Genomic DNA, 17,557 nt, shown 5'->3' on the forward strand with positions numbered 1-17,557 from the left:
ATCTCTGGTCTGAACTTGATCTGACATTGATTCAACCCTCCATCCATACTAATATAATCATTAATCTCCATTGTTTTCAGTGTTCTACAAAACATATTGCTGAAAGAGGAACTTGAAAATGAAAAACAAAATGATTTCATTCGTTGTTAAAGAAGATCTGAGTATTTTGAAAATACTTACCAGTGTTGTAGTACTCGAGACTCGGACTCGGTCTCGAGACCATATTTTAATGGTCTTTGACTTGTCATGGACTCGTGTGCATTTGGACTTGGAATTGACTCGTACTCGAACATTTTTTTTAGGACTCGGACTTATTCCCGAGTCCACTCGGGTTCAATTCAAAATATTTTTCAGGATTATTAATGTATGTTAATAAAATATTTCTTTAAATTGATTGACACGCCCAGTGATTGGTGATTTTCTAGTGCGCAACTGCGCATGACAAATTGTAATAAAATTACTTTTAACACCACCTACTATGTGGCCTTTTTACCCTAAACTGATCATATTTTTTTAACTCTAAGTAAATTCAGTAAAAAAAAAAAAAGGATTTCTCTAAGTAAATAAAAGTAAATTAGGTAATCAACCCTCACTGGTCTCGGTCTCGACTCTGACTCAACCGTCTCTGGTCTTGGACTCGACTCGGACTCGACTCTCTCTGATCTCGGTCTCGACTCGGACTCGACCGTCTCTGGTCTCGGTCTCGACTCAGACTTGACTCTCTATGGTCTCGACTCGGACTCGACTCTCTCTGATCTCGGTCTCGACTCGGACTCGACCGTCTCTGGTCTCGGACTCAACTCAGACTCGACTCTCTATGGACTCGGTCTTGACTCGGACTCGACTCTCTCTGATCTCGGTCTCGACTCGGACTCGACCGCCTCTGGTCTCCGACTCGACTCGGACTCGACTCTCTATGGACTCGGTCTTGACTCGGACTCGACTCTCTGTGATCTCGGTCTGGACTCGGACTCGACCGTCTCTGGTCTCGGACTCGACTCTCTATGGACTTGGTCTTGACTCGGACTCGACTCTCTCCGATCTCGGTCTCGACTCGGACTCGACCGTCTCTGGTCTCGGACTCGACTCGGACTCGACTCTCTATGGACTCGGTCTTGACTCGGACTCGACTCTCTCTGATCTCGGTCTCGACTCGGACTCGACCGTCTCTGGTCTCGAACTCGACTCTCTATGGACTTGGTCTTGACTCGGACTCGACTCTCTCTGATCTCGGTCTCGACTCGGACTCGACCGTCTTTGGTCTCGGACTCGACCGTCTCTGGTCTCGGACTCGACTCAGACTCGACTCTCTCTGATCTCGGTCTTGACTCGGACTCGACCGTCTCTGGTCTCGGACTCGACTCGGACTCGACTCTCTATGGACTCGGTCTTGACTCGGACTCGACTCTCTCTGATCTCGGTCTCGACTCGGACTCGACCGTCTCTGGTCTCGGACTCGACTCAGACTCGACTCTCTCTGATCTCGGTCTTGACTCGGACTCGACCGTCTCTGGTCTCGGACTCGACTCTCTATGGACTCGGTCTTGACTCGGACTCGACCGTCTCTGGTCTCGGACTCGACTCAGACTCGACTCTCTCTGATCTCGGTCTTGACTCGGACTCGACCGTCTCTGGTCTCGGACTCGACTCGGACTCGACTCTCTATGGACTCGGTCTTGACTCGGACTCGACTCTCTCTGATCTCGGTCTGGACTCGGACTCGACCGTCTCTGGTCTCGGACTCGACTCTCTATGGACTCGGTCTTGACTCGGACTCGACTCTCTCTGATCTCGGTCTGGACTCGGACTCGACTCTCTATGGACTCGGTCTTGACTCGGACTCGAGTGAGGTGGTCTCGACTACAACACTGATACTTACCCTTCAGAACTCAAAATAATCTCCCAAAATACTTCCAGAAATGTCAAGTTTACTTCTTTCAACCAATACGAATTGAAGTTTTTCATGCACTGATTACTTTTTAATACTCTCTTTCTTTCTGAATTCTAGACTTTGACTGGAGCCACTTCTGGTTTTGGAGTCATTTTGTGGATTACCTGCAGTGTGTGCTGGCGTTCACCGTGCTGGCCACCTACGTAACGTACCTGCTTCTGGAATCGGTTCTGTTCGTAGAGACCCTGGGTTTCCTTGCTGTGTTCACAGAGGCCATGCTGGGAACACCACAGCTTTATTGCAACTACCAGAACAAATCTACTGAAGGAATGAGGTTTGTCCTGCTAATGTTCTTAACCTAAAAAGAAGGGGTTCTTCAGTGATATTAATAGTTTAATCTAGACGTTTGTCTTCCCAAAGATCGCATTTATTATGAATTGGTGTTTGGGTTTAACATTCTTTACTCTACTAATAAATTAAAGAAACTAATAAGATGGTTTCCTGAGTATTATGTCCCAAACTCACTCAACCCCTGTGTTGGGAGTATTTTTTTTATACTTTTAAGATTTTAATTAACCTATTAACGCATTTAATTTGTAAGTTGCCAGCCAGAGCCTGCATTTTTAACCATATTGATAAAACTTTTATTGCCTCCAGAATATTTTGTTGTCTGCATACATAAAAAGTAAATGTGTCAAAAGAAAGAACAGAGCCTCTGCTTGTAAAAACACAGCTATGATGATGATGAATTTGATCAATACGTTTTGTCAAAGACCTCGTTCAGATCGTATTCCACCCATATAATCAACATAGACAGAGTAGATCTAGTCCATCAATGTAACCATTTGTTGGTTTCGACATTTTTTCCCGCTATATCACCAGGCAGTTTTAAATTAAATGTTGTTGAATGTTTGGGGATCATGTTAGCTTACTTGTGCACAAGCAATATCACTCCTCCTTGTTTATGCACTTGTTTTTGTATCCAGATATACTGTACTATTCTAGAAGATCCGTAACAACACCCCTACCGTATTACAGTGAAACCCTGGAGTCCATTTCCACCTATTTTTATGCTCATTTTAGGAAATCACATGCTGGATGGAAACACCATGTAGTGCATAAATTGTAAAAGCATACATAAAAAACACATGTGTGCGTAAAATACAATGGAAACACATTTACAGAATAAATTCCTCAATGCGCATTAAAAAAATAATAATAATCATGTGACTGCGGGACGGGACGGCACAACTGGACCAACCAATGGAAACCCTGCGTTATTGATTTTTATGATGTCATTAGCTATCCAGTCATTCTATTTAGCTCAGTGCATATGACATAAACCTTGATTAACATTACATTATTAGTGGACCTTTAGGAGGGAAAACAATTCTGATATGAGCACTTTGATGTTAATTTGTACTCTCTCTTGCGCCAGTGAGTGAACCCAGAACTGCTCTAGTGCTTGAACAGAGGAGCATGGGAGGTGAAACGTGGCGGCACAGTCACTCCTTGATGTTTCCTAGTCAGACTTCCTGCTCAACTGGTTTATGAAACACTGTTGCTAAGCTACGGGAATCTGACATAGATACCTTAGTCCAGTCATATTATGAAAAAAGGTTGAACAAATTGCAACGGAAGCAAACTCAACTGAGATTGTATCCTGAGTAAGGGAAAGAAAAAAGCCCAGAGGGGAAAGTTTAGAAAAAGACCCAAATTATAGCCTATTCTTTCACCTAATCGTTATTTTTCTCTCGTAAATGGGGTAAACATTTTTAGCGTTTAGATATCATCATGAAAATTGAGTTGATTACTTGCATCAAGACAAAAAATGTATTACAAGTTTTGTGAAATTGTTTGTTAACATGAGCAAACGGTGCATAAGCAAATTACATATGTGCTAATTTGCATGCATACATTTAAAAAGAAAAATTCTAATACATTTTTTCTTTGTCTTGATGCAAGTAATCAACTCAAAATCAAAATCAACATCTCAATTTTTACTCTATTCACATGAGAAAAATAATGAATAGGTTGAAACTTTCCCCTAATGGGATTCTTTGTGGATTTTTTTCCCTTACTCAGAACATATTGAGGATACAAAAGCAGTTGAGTTTGCTTCTGTTTTAATGTTGACCCCCATTTTGGCTTAATTTCTGGATTATTATACTGGAATAGTGGACTTTTTAATTTAAAAAAGAAAATATATTTCATGATTGTATAGGTGTATTATCTTCCATAACCTTTTGAGAGATGCAGTGTGTGTGCTGTAAAGACGCGTCCTGTCAGTGTGACTTTGTGTATTTGGTAACAGCTCACACTGTGAGATGCCATCCTGTGCTCTGTTTTTTGGGGTGTGTGTGTGTGTGTCCATTCACTCGCACTGATTTGATGGCACAGGCAGGGAGCTGCCGCTGGCATCATGCCAACCTGACAAGATGAGGGTTTCTGCTTGCTGTGTGTGTGTGTATTTAAACATCTGTGCAAACCTGCCGATAGCATGTATCTGGATTGTATGTATCTGTGTGAATGCAATGCAAGCAGGGTTATTTGTATATGCTTATGTTTATGTATTTTTAAATTGAAGTTTGCTGCTTTGTGGGTGACAGTAGTGTAGGTTTAGCTGTGGGGGTGTTTTAAAACGGAGGAAGGGTATAAGGATATAGGTAACTAATGTTTAGTAAATGCACCTTATTGTAAAGTGTTACCGAAGTTTTTATAATGTTCACCAAGGCTCCATTTATTATGATAAAAAATACAGTTAAAACTAGAGATGCACGATATATAGGCCAGCATATCGGTATCGGCCGATATATGTTCATTTTTAATGTTATTGTTATCGGACTGGTAAGAAAATGTGGCCGATATATTAAAACCGATAAATAATGTATTATTCCCTTCAGATGAGACGCTTGTTGAGCACTGTTTATGTTTTTGAATTTCTTGAAAAATGATTGAAATCTCTTCGAAAAATGAAAATCCGGTTCGGTACAACATGTGCAGCGCAAAATCTGTCATATCGGCTATACAACACTATCATGAGAACATCATTATAATTGTGCGCTTGGGACATGGATTTAATTGTGAGACTTTTGTATTTGTAATCAGGCTCTCAAAATTAGATAAAAATTTATCGGCCGATATATCGGTTATCGGCTTTCAAATATAAAGAATTATCGGTTATCGGTATCGGCAAAAATTTTCATATCGGTGCATCCCTATTAAAAACTGTCATATTGTGGAGTATTATTTCAATTTAAAATAATATTTTTCTATTTTAAAAAAAATATCTTCAAATGTAATTTATTCTCGTGGCAAAGCTGAATTTTCAGCATCATTACTCCAGTCTTTAGTGTTACATTATCCTTTAGAAATCATTCTAATATGCTGATTTGATGCTCAAGAAACTTTTATTTAATTATTATAAGTTTTGAAAACAGTTAATAGTTTTGTCGAAATGAAAAAAGACGAAAAATTTGTGGAAAATGTTTTTTTCAGGATTCGATTAGGACGTTCAAAAACAACATTTTAATTAAAAAAAAATCTTTGTAACATTATACTGTACATGTTTTTACTGTCACTTTTGATCAGTTGAATACATCCCTGCTTAATAAAATATGAATAATCTGTTTTTACCTGACAATTAACTAAATAATGAGTATATCTGCAATAACGTATAACTGTAACTAAATGTATATAATCAACAACTCGAAATTCATAATCCTTGACGGATGCAGTCTTTGTCTTGAAATAGGCTACACTTGTCACAGAGTTAACAGTCTGAACGTTCTGTTGCGTGACCCAGTTTCGGCCAAGCTTTAGCTGTCGGACAGATGGCCTCATATTTAATAATTTGCTGGGACGTCCATTCCTGAGAAGTGGACGTCCACTCCTTGGCAACTGACTTGAATGTTATCCACTTGTGAATAATCTTCCTTACTGTAGAATGGTGGACTTACAGTTGATTGGAAATGGCCTTCTTACTCTTGCAAAAATTGCTTCTCGAAGATCATTGCTGATGTATTTCCTCCTTGGCGGATTAATTTAATCATCAGAAACTCAAAAAAAAGTTATCTCAACTAAATTATTATAAAGTTGATTCAACAAAAGAAAATATGTTGTGATAACAAATCTTGAATTGAACATTTTTACAGTGTCACAATACATGAATAATAAAAAGACAGCAATAAATTAAAATGTTACAAAAAATAATGCAATTATGCAATTTAAAAAAAGAAGTGTATGTGGCATGCTTAAATAATGAGATACAAAAATGAACAAAAATACGTTGGCCGAGAGATCAACGCATTGAAACAGAAGAAAACATGCAAACAGTAAAAAAACAAAAGAGTAAATTAAGAAAACATCTTCATCAGTTTAACAACATATATGCAGCAAATACTCAGTGCAACCAAATACAAAAATTATTATTTTTTTCCAAAAGGATGTACTTTCTTTTTCACATGACTGTATTATGACATATGGCAGTACATTTTACAATGAATCATGTATGCACTTTATTAGATTTTGGTGTGTTTGGTGGCTCCCCAATGTATTCTATTTCGCCAATACATAACATAAGTAATCTTGTGGGGAGAAGAAATGTAGTGTAGCAGTGATTTTAGCATGACACCCTTCAACAATCTTAACCCAGAGACAGAACTTTATACATGATGGGCTACAAACAATAGAAAACTGTTAGGGCCTCCCACAGGAGATCGATCTACCCTGTTTTCTACTTGGTGTGAATGACAAAGAAACAGCATTGCACAAATCAGTTTCTGTGGGCCATACACCTTTACAGAAACAGATGAATACATCTAAAGCACAGTTGACTAAATCTAAGGCAGAGTCACAATGTAAATGAATCTGACGACTGAAAATACAAAATCTCTCAACATTCATCTGTACGTGGTATTGAGCTACTGCTGTGAACAGTTGTACAGATTTGCCTTTGCATTGTTGAGGCCAGAGACCTTCAGAATCTTCCGTCTGACTTTAGGATGTTTATTGCACTCTTGTGCTGCTTTATATGGTTTACGTTCCCTTATGTTTATCCCTTTATGTTACTTGCAGTGCATGGGAAACATTTTTATCAGATTCAGATCTACGCCGTGTTCTGTGCAGACCCACCACAATCACAGATGATTCATCTCCTGGAGACAGCCTTGAATTGCAAGACTAAATTGAATATTTTTTTTTCTTGTCGTCGTCGTCGTCGTCGTTGTTGTTGTTGCTGCACTGATCAAAACAGATGTACCACATCTTATTCCCAGTCTTGTTTGTTTCCATTAATCATTATCGTAGCTATTCAATAACTCTTCAGCCATTATTAAATTTTTTTTTTTTTGAAAGACTGTGAAGGAAAATGTTTTTGAGGAATAAAAAGTTACATTTTTTTATTATTTTTTTGTGTAGCTCATCAGTCATCGTTTGTTTTGTTTTGTTTAGCTCTTCGGCCATTGTTAGTTGCTTCATTGTTTGCCTTTTGAGTAATAAAAAGTCAAACATTTTATTATTTTTTTTGTGTAGCTCTTCAGCCATTAGTTGTTTTGTTTTGTTTAGCTCTTTGGCCATTGTTAGTTGCTTCATTGTTTGCCTTTTGAGGAATAAAAAGGAAAAAAAAATATAATTTTTTGTAGCTCTTCAGCCATCGTTTGTTTTGTTTTGTTTAGCTCTTCGGCCATTGTTAGTTGCTTCATTGTTTAACTCGTAAGTAGCTGTTGCTGTGGATGAACCTCTCTAACCTAATGAATCTATTGTGTTGTCCATCAGTCGAACGTTAATGAATGGGAGGGAAAGTGGTGACCCCCCACAGTTCATTGCCAGAGTCCTGTTAGTTCGTTTTGAAAACCCTCAGTGCCTTATTTAGTCATCTGGATTATCTCATGACCACCCTGAAATTCTACACAAATGTTTTACAGTATATGTGTTTACTGAGTAGCAAGCTGGTTTGTGTCCCGGGGCTGTAAACAAATCATTCATTAAGTTGTGCGTCCCTGTAGATTTGAGCCTTGATTCAGGTGCTGGGTGAATTGAACGCTCCCACAAAAGGAAGTTGCCCTCTGTGCTTCTGTCGGGAGAAGCTGTGCGGGACAGCAGTATTTCACAGCAGTGTGTTTGTGTTGACTGCTTTATGCTGAACGCCCTGTTTCTCAGGCTCTTGGTGGCATGTTAATGGCGTTGACATCTAACACATCCTCTCAGCAAGAGGCTTTTGACCGCCTTCTGTTGTACCCCCGGCTCCTGCATTTGATTGCCCACAGTCCAAAGCACACAACACAAAGTATATAAAAAATATCTTTTATCTTTTTTTTTGACTTATATTTATTTATATATTTTTTTGTTCAGTTGCTATTGTTTTGTTTGTAAGACTGTTCGCAAAGTTTGTTTACTTGATTTGTTTTGGTTTGGTGTTTTGTTTTAGTTTTGTTAATTTTTGTTGTTTTGTTCGGAAGCGCTGAACCGCAACTTTAAAAAAATAAATAAATAAAAATCTAGCAGTTCGAGATAAAAGTCGAAAGGTTTCGAGATAAAAGTCGAAAGGTTTCGAGATAAAAGTCGAAAGGTTCGAGATTAAAGTCGAAAGGTTCGAGATTAAAGTCGAAAAGTTCGAGATTAAAGTCGAAAGGTTCGAGATTAAAGTCGAAAGGTTCGAGATTAAAGTCGAAAGTTTCGAGATTAAAGTCGAAAGGTTTCGAGATTAAAGTCGAAGTGTTTCGAGATTAAAGATGAAATGTTTCGAGATTAAAGTCGAAATGTTTCGAGATTAAAGTCGAAATGTTTCGAGATTAAAGTCGAAAGGTTCGAGATTAAAGTCGAAAGTTTCGAGATTAAAGTCGAAAGTTTCGAGATTAAAGTCGAAAGGTTTCGAGATTAAAGTCGAAGTGTTTCGAGATTAAAGATGAAATGTTTCAAGATTAAAGTCGAAATGTTTCGAGATTAAAGTCGAATTGTTGCAAGATTAAAGTCGAATTGTTGCGAGATTAACGGCGAAAGGTTTCGAGATTAACGGCGAAAGGTTTCGAGATTAAAGTCGAAAGGTTTCGAGATTAAAGTCGAAGTGTTTCGAGATTAAAGATGAAATGTTTCGAGATTAAAGTCGAAATGTTTCGAGATTAAAGTCGAATTGTTGCGAGATTAACGGCGAAAGGTTTCGAGATTAAAGTCGAAATGTTGTGAGATTAACATCGAAAGGTTTCGAGATTAACGTCGAAATTTTTCGAGATTAAAGTCGAAAGGTTTCGAGATTAACGTCGAAAGGTTTCGAGATTAACGTCGAAAAGTTTCGAGATTAACGTCGAAACGTTACAACAGTCTTCCATAGAAGTGTGTGCATTCACACCAGTATGCTTCCACTGTCTCAGATTGTGTGTGCGCGCGTGTGTGTGTGTAAAGAAATGCACTTGTGAAGTCGAACTGCCATGGATTAACACAAAATAGTAGCTTTTAACTTTTATCTGGGCTTTTCAGCAAAATTCTACACACGTCACACGTGTTAGTGGCAGTGTTTCTGAGGTGTTTTTGTGTGTGTGTGAGAGACAGATAGAGATAAAGATTTATATACGAGTAAATAGCTTTGCAGAAATCCACCTCTGCCCAGTGCCTTCATAGACATGCACACATATTCTGCTATGAGTGTCATCCACATAAGATGCCAACCCCAATGTTTACACTCAGAAACTAAATTTTAAAATCTTAGTTTCTAAAAAAAAAAAAAGAAAAAAAGAAATAAGTAACAAAAACCATCCCATTTACTATATTTGAAAATATTTATCTTTCATGTCCTCATCTCAGCTCTCTCGTGGCTGTTAATGTGTGGGTGTTAGTGTGGCATTACAAGCCTCGGTCTGTGAAATAAAGCAACCGATCGTTGTTTGTAGTGGCAACCAACTTAGTGTTGCAGTGCTGCTATACTTATTTGTTTTTGATTTTTGTGTTAGTCCTTGCTCTCTGGTAACTGTTGCTGGAGTCTAGCTTAGTGGCTCAAAGTGAGGATGAAAAGAGGAATTTGTTTATACTGTACTCTATCATGAAACCCATGGCAACCATCAGTCTCATTGAATCCTGATGGTTTCCATGGCAGCTGTTAAGATTGGTCACTGCCCTCTCTTTTATTTCTCTTCATTTTACCACAATGAGTATGATGGCACACTCAAACATTCAACCTGTTCTTTACATCAAAGTGCAGACTTTAAATTTAAAAAAGCAAATTGCAAGTTTTTTTATTACAATTCCCTGTCCCGTCCGCTCCTGGTGACATTTTTTTTCTTCCCCGCCTCAATCCCATGATACATAGTGATTTTGTTTCCCATCCCGAAAAAATGTCAGCCTCTATGTAGACATTTCAAATAATACTAAACACATGCATAAAACTGTATGACAGTTGTTCAAACCCACTGTAAAATCTAATACTGTTCTTACTAAGAATTTTTTTTGTTAGCTTTACTTAAAGTTGGAATACCTAAGATTTTTGCATTAAAATATCCCAAAATCACAAGGCCAGTGTTGTATATTTAGTTAAGATGATAACTTACAATATTCCAAATGTTTCAAACAATGTTTATATCGCGAGAAATTTGAGATTTGAACCAAGGAAACGGGGCGTGTGAGCAGGAGTGAGCTGTGAGTTGCCAGTCAATCTTAAGAATTTTTAGAAACTTGGCTGTATCTTAGAAAACGACATTTATCTGAAAAGTGTTTCAACCGTCCCGACTCTCCCCTAACATCTGTGATAACTAATTTACTTTTAAACCTTACTTTTCTTGAGGTTATTTCAGTTTAATGAAAAACAAGCATGTCATTAAACGCAACAGTAATAGAAATCAAACTTTACCTCATCCATGACAACTAATTTTCGATTCCCGTCTGACTGATTTATTGAAAACAACAGTTCCCATCATTCCACGTTCCTCCACGGCGTCATCAAGCAAAGCCGTTGTTGTTGTTTTGAATGTAGCGCCCTCTAGCGGCATAAAATCTTAGGTATTGCACCTTTAATGTCCAATAATTTGTTGAACTGACTTAAAATTTCTTAGTAATCTGTATTGTTTGCATGCTATGCCTTCGTTACTCAGAAAAACCTTGTAAACGTTACTTGGACTGGTTTGAGTACCATTTAATATAACGTGTGGCGCATCGCTGAGCAATGCAAGACGAGCATTTGTGGTTAAAAAGTATGCAAGGATATTACGTTTTTTTTTTTTTTTTAGAAAATGGCCAATCGTTTCGCTAGATAAGACCCTTATTCCTCGGCTGGGATTGTGTAGAGCCCTTTGAAGCTGCATTGAAACTGCAAGTCCACAATGTGGAGAAAAACCCTGAATGTTTTCCTCAAAAAGAAAGACCGGAACATCTTGGATGACGTGGGAGTGAGTAAATAATCAGGAAATTCTAATTCTGAAGTAAACTAATCCTTTAGTGGAAGTGGAAAAGCTTATTGCAGTGCATTATGGGATTGGTTACAGTTGTCTAGAAATTGAGGCATGCGACTAGTGCAGAAAAAGTAGCTCTCAGACAATGGGCTCGTTTGGGAAACATGTCGGGAAACAATCATTATTTTATTCCATTTGTTTGTTGTCTCTAAAGTGGGAAACTTTTATTTTAGCTTTAATGATCTGATCATGATCAGTCCTCGTCACAGCTCACAGTCATTAAACTCTTCAGTTGTGTGGAGTGTGGAGTGGTTTATTGCTCCGGCACAGAGGCTGATCGGTGTGTCCCGGCGGCAGTAAGAGTGCTCTTTCATCTCTTTAGGACGCGCTGCTCTAATAAGCTTTCAGAGTGGCCTTTTATCAGATGCCATGGATCAAGCCGCCTCTTGGTTTTGCTTTGAGTGTAACACTGAGCCAAACAAAGAACAGAAAACCGTGTTTACCTCAGCTCCCCTACCGCACCCCCTGACTCAATTTCTTTTGGGCAAGAAAAGATTTGTCTGTATTCTGTTTCCTTTTCTCCAGCTTTGGTCTGCTTTTCACAGCCAGTTGTTTACTCATCCTTTTGACTCACCAGGATAATCTTCTCCGTTCCTATCACAACATGTCCAGTGCCTGTACCTATCCCTAAACCTAACCTGAACCCATGTAGTTACCTCATCAATCAGTACTTTCTTAGGTAAGCTCACTATAAGTACATGAAGTACTTGTAAATCTATAGGCAGCTTTAAGAAATTGTATATAAAAAAAGATCACATTATACAAAGCTGAATAAGTTTAGCTTTCCTTTCTTTTAGTTATTATTTTCGCAAAATGACTTACTGTACGGTACTGTGTGTTAAATAAATAAAATGTAAAAAGGATCGGCGCAATAAGCATAAGCTTCAGCCGACACCTTTTTCGGTCAAGCATCTTTTCTTGTCTTTATGTTTTTTTTATTATTGTTTATTTTGTATTTTCACTTTTGTTTCTATATTTGAAGAGTTCAGATGCAAAAGCCATTTGAAATTTTCTTCTTTAATGATGATTTTTATCAAACTTGTATATTTAAGTTCAGTAATTTCACTTAAATAACAATTAATAGGTAATTATCATTGTCATTTAAGTGAAATCACTGAACTTAAATATACAAGCTTGATAAAAACTATCATTCTAGAAGAAAATTTCAAATGGCACTTAGAGGCTTTTGCATCTGAACTCTTCATTTGTTTGTAAATTTCTTTTTGAAGCTGACCGAAATAAAAATTATGAATTAAATTAATTAATTATGAAGTTCACGTACTGTAAAATATAATATCGTTTCAGTAATTTATCCTACTTTTCTAAATCAGTCAGTCATGTTAAAATCGACACACACTATTATAATGATGCCGTTATGTTCCTTTTATTCCAGGCTGTGTGGCTTACCTGATTATTTGTTTACATTCATTTATGATTCAAGCCTCATCTGAGATGAATAATTGCTGTAGTGTGGAGCGCTGTATTTTGGGAAGTCTGAAAAAAAAAATGCATGTCTTGAATAATTTATTTGTTTATTAAGACGGTGGAAAAGCTTTATTCAGGTGGAATTACAGTTCTGTAATTCTGTGCAGTTGTGCGTGAAGACGCTGATGCACCAAAAATGGCCGCACAAAAGAGGTTTGTTTGTTCTCCTTCCTAAAATTAGTGCACAAGGGTTTCTGCACTTGAGGAGCAATCTTAAAAATGTCTCAACCAACATTGAAAATCATTTACTCTCCCTCATGAATTCTGTATGACTGACACATTTTGAAGAATATCCTGGTCACTCTTTTTGCTTTAACTAATGTAAGTGAGCACTGGGGGTGTAAAGGACAAATCACCATAAAAGTAAACCACATAACTCATGTGCTATACCAAGTATTCTGATGTCATATGATGGCTTTAATTTACAAAATTTACAATGAGTTAGTTTCCCTTGGGCACAAGCATTTGAGAAGTGGCAATTGTGAACAAATCGTTTCCAATGACTCACAATACTGAATCCGACTGATCTTAATCTCAGCCCACAAACTCAGTATTCCGGTTTCCCTTGTGAAAAAGAAGTTACAGTTTAAAATACACTTTAAAATAATATATTTAAAGGTGCTATGTAACTTTTTTTTTACTCTACTAAAGCATAAATATCATCATACTGTATGTTTGCAGCAGATAGTTAGGAAACATGCAAAGTTCACATACCCGTTTCTCTGAAAAACACTTCTACAGCCAGTTATTATACTTATTATTTAACACGTTCTGTGTTGTCAGTCGGGTTTTGTTTTGTCTGTGTGATCTCGCCCACTGCCTGTGTTCACCTAATTGTATTTCAACACCCCGGGATGCCAGTTGGCATGAAATATAGCGTATCGCAGCCTTGGAAATGACCGAGCAGCAAAAAAACTGGTCAGACTTAGAGATTGCAGATTCCACACAACCGAAAAAGCCTCTGAACAAGACAAGAGTACATAAAACGCGGCTAAATCGACTCTTTAACTTACAGCTGTCTGTAATGGTGCGTTCACACCGGACGCGAATAGCGCGTCAGGCGCGAGAGATTTTAATGTTAAGTCAATGCAAATACGTGTTACGTGTGGAAAAATTCCTGCGGCGCGAATGAGGCGTAGAGTGGTAGACGCGAATACGCCTCATTCGCTCGTCAAGTCGAATTGAGTAGGGCATATAGATTTCTCGATATTAATCGATTCTCATTTTTACGAACCTATATCGATTCTTAAATCTCAAGAATCGATTAGTCATCCTGTGTCATTGAATGGGACATTGTATCGCGGCTGCGCACATCCAAAAAATCGCAATAATCTTTGTCCTTTGTTACTATTGATATGAAATAAAGTCTCAATTTTCAAATTACGTCCATTTTCTTTAGAAATTCAAAAACAGAAATAACGTTTTGGCGCGGTGGCGTGAGATCGCTCTGGAGAAGCAGCAGCGCTGATCTCTCTTCCGGCTTAATAATACCAGTCACAGCGCCAAATAAACATGAATGAGCATCTGAAAGTGTGTTAAAGATAGAGTTCAACTTATCGAAATCCGTATCATGTCACATTGATTCGCTCAATCAGCGTTTCAACCGTGGAAAGACGTCAGTTAAACAGCTTGTAATCAATGTCATGTATCGTCATATTTACCTCAGAAAACCCACATCAACTCGTTAGTCAGCTAGAAAAACTAACTCCAGAGAGGAGCATTTTGCCAAATATATACACCATATTACATATGCATTATAATCTTAATGTCCAAATGTATATTTTAATAAATCTGGCAACTTTTATTGACAGCCACCATTTAAACGTTTATATTTCATATAATCTTCTTCTTATACAAATAAATAAAAGTGTAATTTAAATGTTTGTATAGCTACAAAAAAATTAATTATTACCTTCATGTTAGGCTAATGAAGCCTACAACTAGACTCCCATAGTTTACAGCATTGTGATTTCCTTGAGAAAATGTATTGTAACTGTCTGATATCCAAAATAATCGATATTGAATCGAATCGGAATCGAATCGAATTGCAAGCTTGTGAATCGAAATCGAATCGAATTGTGAAATTTCATTAATCGTTACTGCTCATACTTGAGGTTAACAAACCCTATAGTGTTAACCTTTGAGCATAACTCTTGACAGTTCTCTCATTTTCAGTGAATTTGATCAGTCTGCCTCTCTTTCTCACATCTCCAGACTTTAACAACACTCCGACTCTAACTCTCTCTCTCACTTCCTGTGCCTCCAGCATTAAGATGGTGTTGATGTGGACCAGTGGAGACACTTTCAAGACAGGCTACTTCCTGTTGACTCAGGCTCCCATGCAGTTCTGGATCTGCGGCCTCCTTCAGGTGTGCGTGGACGTCGCTATTCTTTTCCAAGTGTACTATTACAGCCTCTACCCACAGAAACCCTCACACACCACACACACCACCAGCGCCAAGGCCCTATGAAGTCCTGCATGTGCTCAAATCTATATTACAATGTATATGCATACATACAAGATCTTTGTACAGGCTCCCCTAAAAGTATTTGGGTACTTAAGTCACACTTAAATATGTTTGAATGTCCTTGCATTAGAATATTAAAACATCAAACTATGATGCTAAAGCTTTTCTCACAATTTATCTTCTCATAAAATCAATAGCACCTTTTTTAAAAAAAATATATATTTTATGCAATGAAATGACATTCATACAGTTAGTGTTGCTTAAGTGTTCTGATTATTTTTGGTGCTACTGTAAAACTATTAGTAGAACCAACCTTTACATGCAATATCATAAAGACATGCAGTTGTATTTACACACCAGCCCATGCTGATGAAAACTTTTGCCTTACAGACTTTCGGAATAACCAGAAATGCATCTGACGTTAGATGGATGAATGTACAAAGCTTTTGTTATAAGAGATTGATACAGTTAGTGTAGTTTTATTTGGATAAGGTTTTACCTCAGTATGCAGTGAAGGCCAAATGAAGATCACAGGAAGTCTCTATTTGAACCAAAAAAAAACCCACTTAATAGTAGGTGACAGTCCTCATTCAATTCACAAATCTACAAGACTTGATGAAATGTATCCCCCCAAATGTTATTTTTAGAGATATGAATAGCGGTCAAAGATCATTTGCGTGCAATCATTTTAGTTACCATGACAAATTAGGAAAATACCAGATTCATATCCTGACCTTTGATCCTCTAAAGACTTTAACAATGTATTTGTGGCATTTTGGGGGTTAATTTTAATTAAAAAAATTTTTGTGTGTTTCTTCAAGTCAGTCATTTTCCAGTAATTTTTTTTTCTTATTATTATGTTTTGCTAATGCTTAAAAAAGCTTTTTTCCCCAGTTTTGTCTGACTTGAAAATTACAAAAATACTTGTAGGCAAATACTTTTTTAAGAACATTATTATTTTGCAGATTAGTACTGGTTCAGTAGTTATATTCCAGAATGTCACACGCTTTTGTTATAAGTGAGATGCTGCTTATAAATGTTATATAGGTAAACGGGTTTCATTGTTTAATAGGGAATAGTACACAATTCATGGCCTTTTGGCGTGATATTTCCACTCTTGCTTTGTCCAAATGTCATGACATTATTTTATGTCCAGATTCATTAATCACAAAAAAAACCATGAAAAAAATATCTATGATAAACTTTTTCCCAATTTAACCCCCCCCCCCCCCCCACCACCACCACCACCACCACCAAAAAAAAAAAAAACCTTTTTATTGCTATTGCTGTTATTTATTTCTATTTTCTATCTTATTCTGTCTTTTTTTACCTGGTTGATTCTAAAATGTTTTTGACTTCAACTTCATTTAAATATATTGTTTCTCGTTGTGCTGTATTTTGATACTATAGCCGGTTTATATTATTTCGTTTTTGTACCTATATTGCCATTATTTTAAACTGTCTTCTTTTAAAGGTTATTGTTCTGTTAAACAGTTCTGTTCAGTCTCTTTCTAGCCAAATGTTCAGTTCATGTTAGCATAGATACTGTTGGTCACTCAATGCAATGCAACTTTTATAGCGAGTTTTGTTAATAAACATTTTTTTTAAAAAGAGGGCTGTTTGGATTTTGCTATTTCATTTAAACTAATAGATGTTTAGTTCAAAGTAATTTAAAATATTTTGCAGTCAGGTTCCTCCAAATTATCTATTTGATGTTCCATTATCAAGCTATATTTTCAAAATGTTGATCCAAAAATCTCACAATTTTGTTGTGACATTAATGACAGTTTAAAAATCAAGTTTCTAATCAGGTGGTTGTGATGTATAATGATTTAAGCGTTATTGCTGTGAACATTTGAGCCCGTATTTATAAAATACAGGCATTGAACGAGTTTCATTCTAATGGAAACCTGAGTGTGCATTCATTATGGCTGTGGTCATTATAGTGCTGGCAGGTCTCTCAATGCTTTTATGAGCACAGGGTTCTCGGGGGAATCAATATAGATGTATCTACCACTGATCAATGTTATGAGGTCTTGACCTTCTGTCATACATTTAATCGCTTATAGGAATAGATCAGTTTGGACTCATTAAACACATCTCAGGAATATTTCAACACCCAACCGTGAGAATCTGACGGTATCAGTTGGTAATGCCATGCAACCAAAGGATTACTAAAATCATATACCATGGAACGTATCCTCATATTTTGAGACCAATTTCCTTTCTAATTAAAAATGACATATACAGTATATCCTAAAAAACAGCTATCACTCAAG

The 17,557-nt window shown here is 37.2% G+C and overlaps 1 protein-coding gene across 2 annotated transcripts in view; it reads left to right on the forward strand.

Moving 5' to 3' along the window:
- The window catches only part of slc66a2 (solute carrier family 66 member 2), a 36,653-nt gene extending 19,762 nt beyond the window's left edge, over positions 1-16,891 (forward strand). For both annotated transcript variants that reach the window (XM_039681102.2, XM_039681105.2), the window contains 2 exons: positions 2,009-2,225; positions 15,077-16,891. In XM_039681102.2, the coding sequence (XP_039537036.1) occupies positions 2,009-2,225; positions 15,077-15,281 (422 nt within the window). In that variant the 3' untranslated portion in view covers positions 15,282-16,891. The remainder of the gene's footprint in view (positions 1-2,008; positions 2,226-15,076) is intronic.
- Positions 16,892-17,557: the final 666 nt, after the last annotated feature.

The sequence above is a fragment of the Pimephales promelas genome, chromosome 18 (genome assembly GCF_988280905.1).
Source record: "Pimephales promelas chromosome 18, fPimPro1.hap1.1, whole genome shotgun sequence".
In the NCBI taxonomy this organism is placed as follows: domain Eukaryota; kingdom Metazoa; phylum Chordata; class Actinopteri; order Cypriniformes; family Leuciscidae; genus Pimephales; species Pimephales promelas.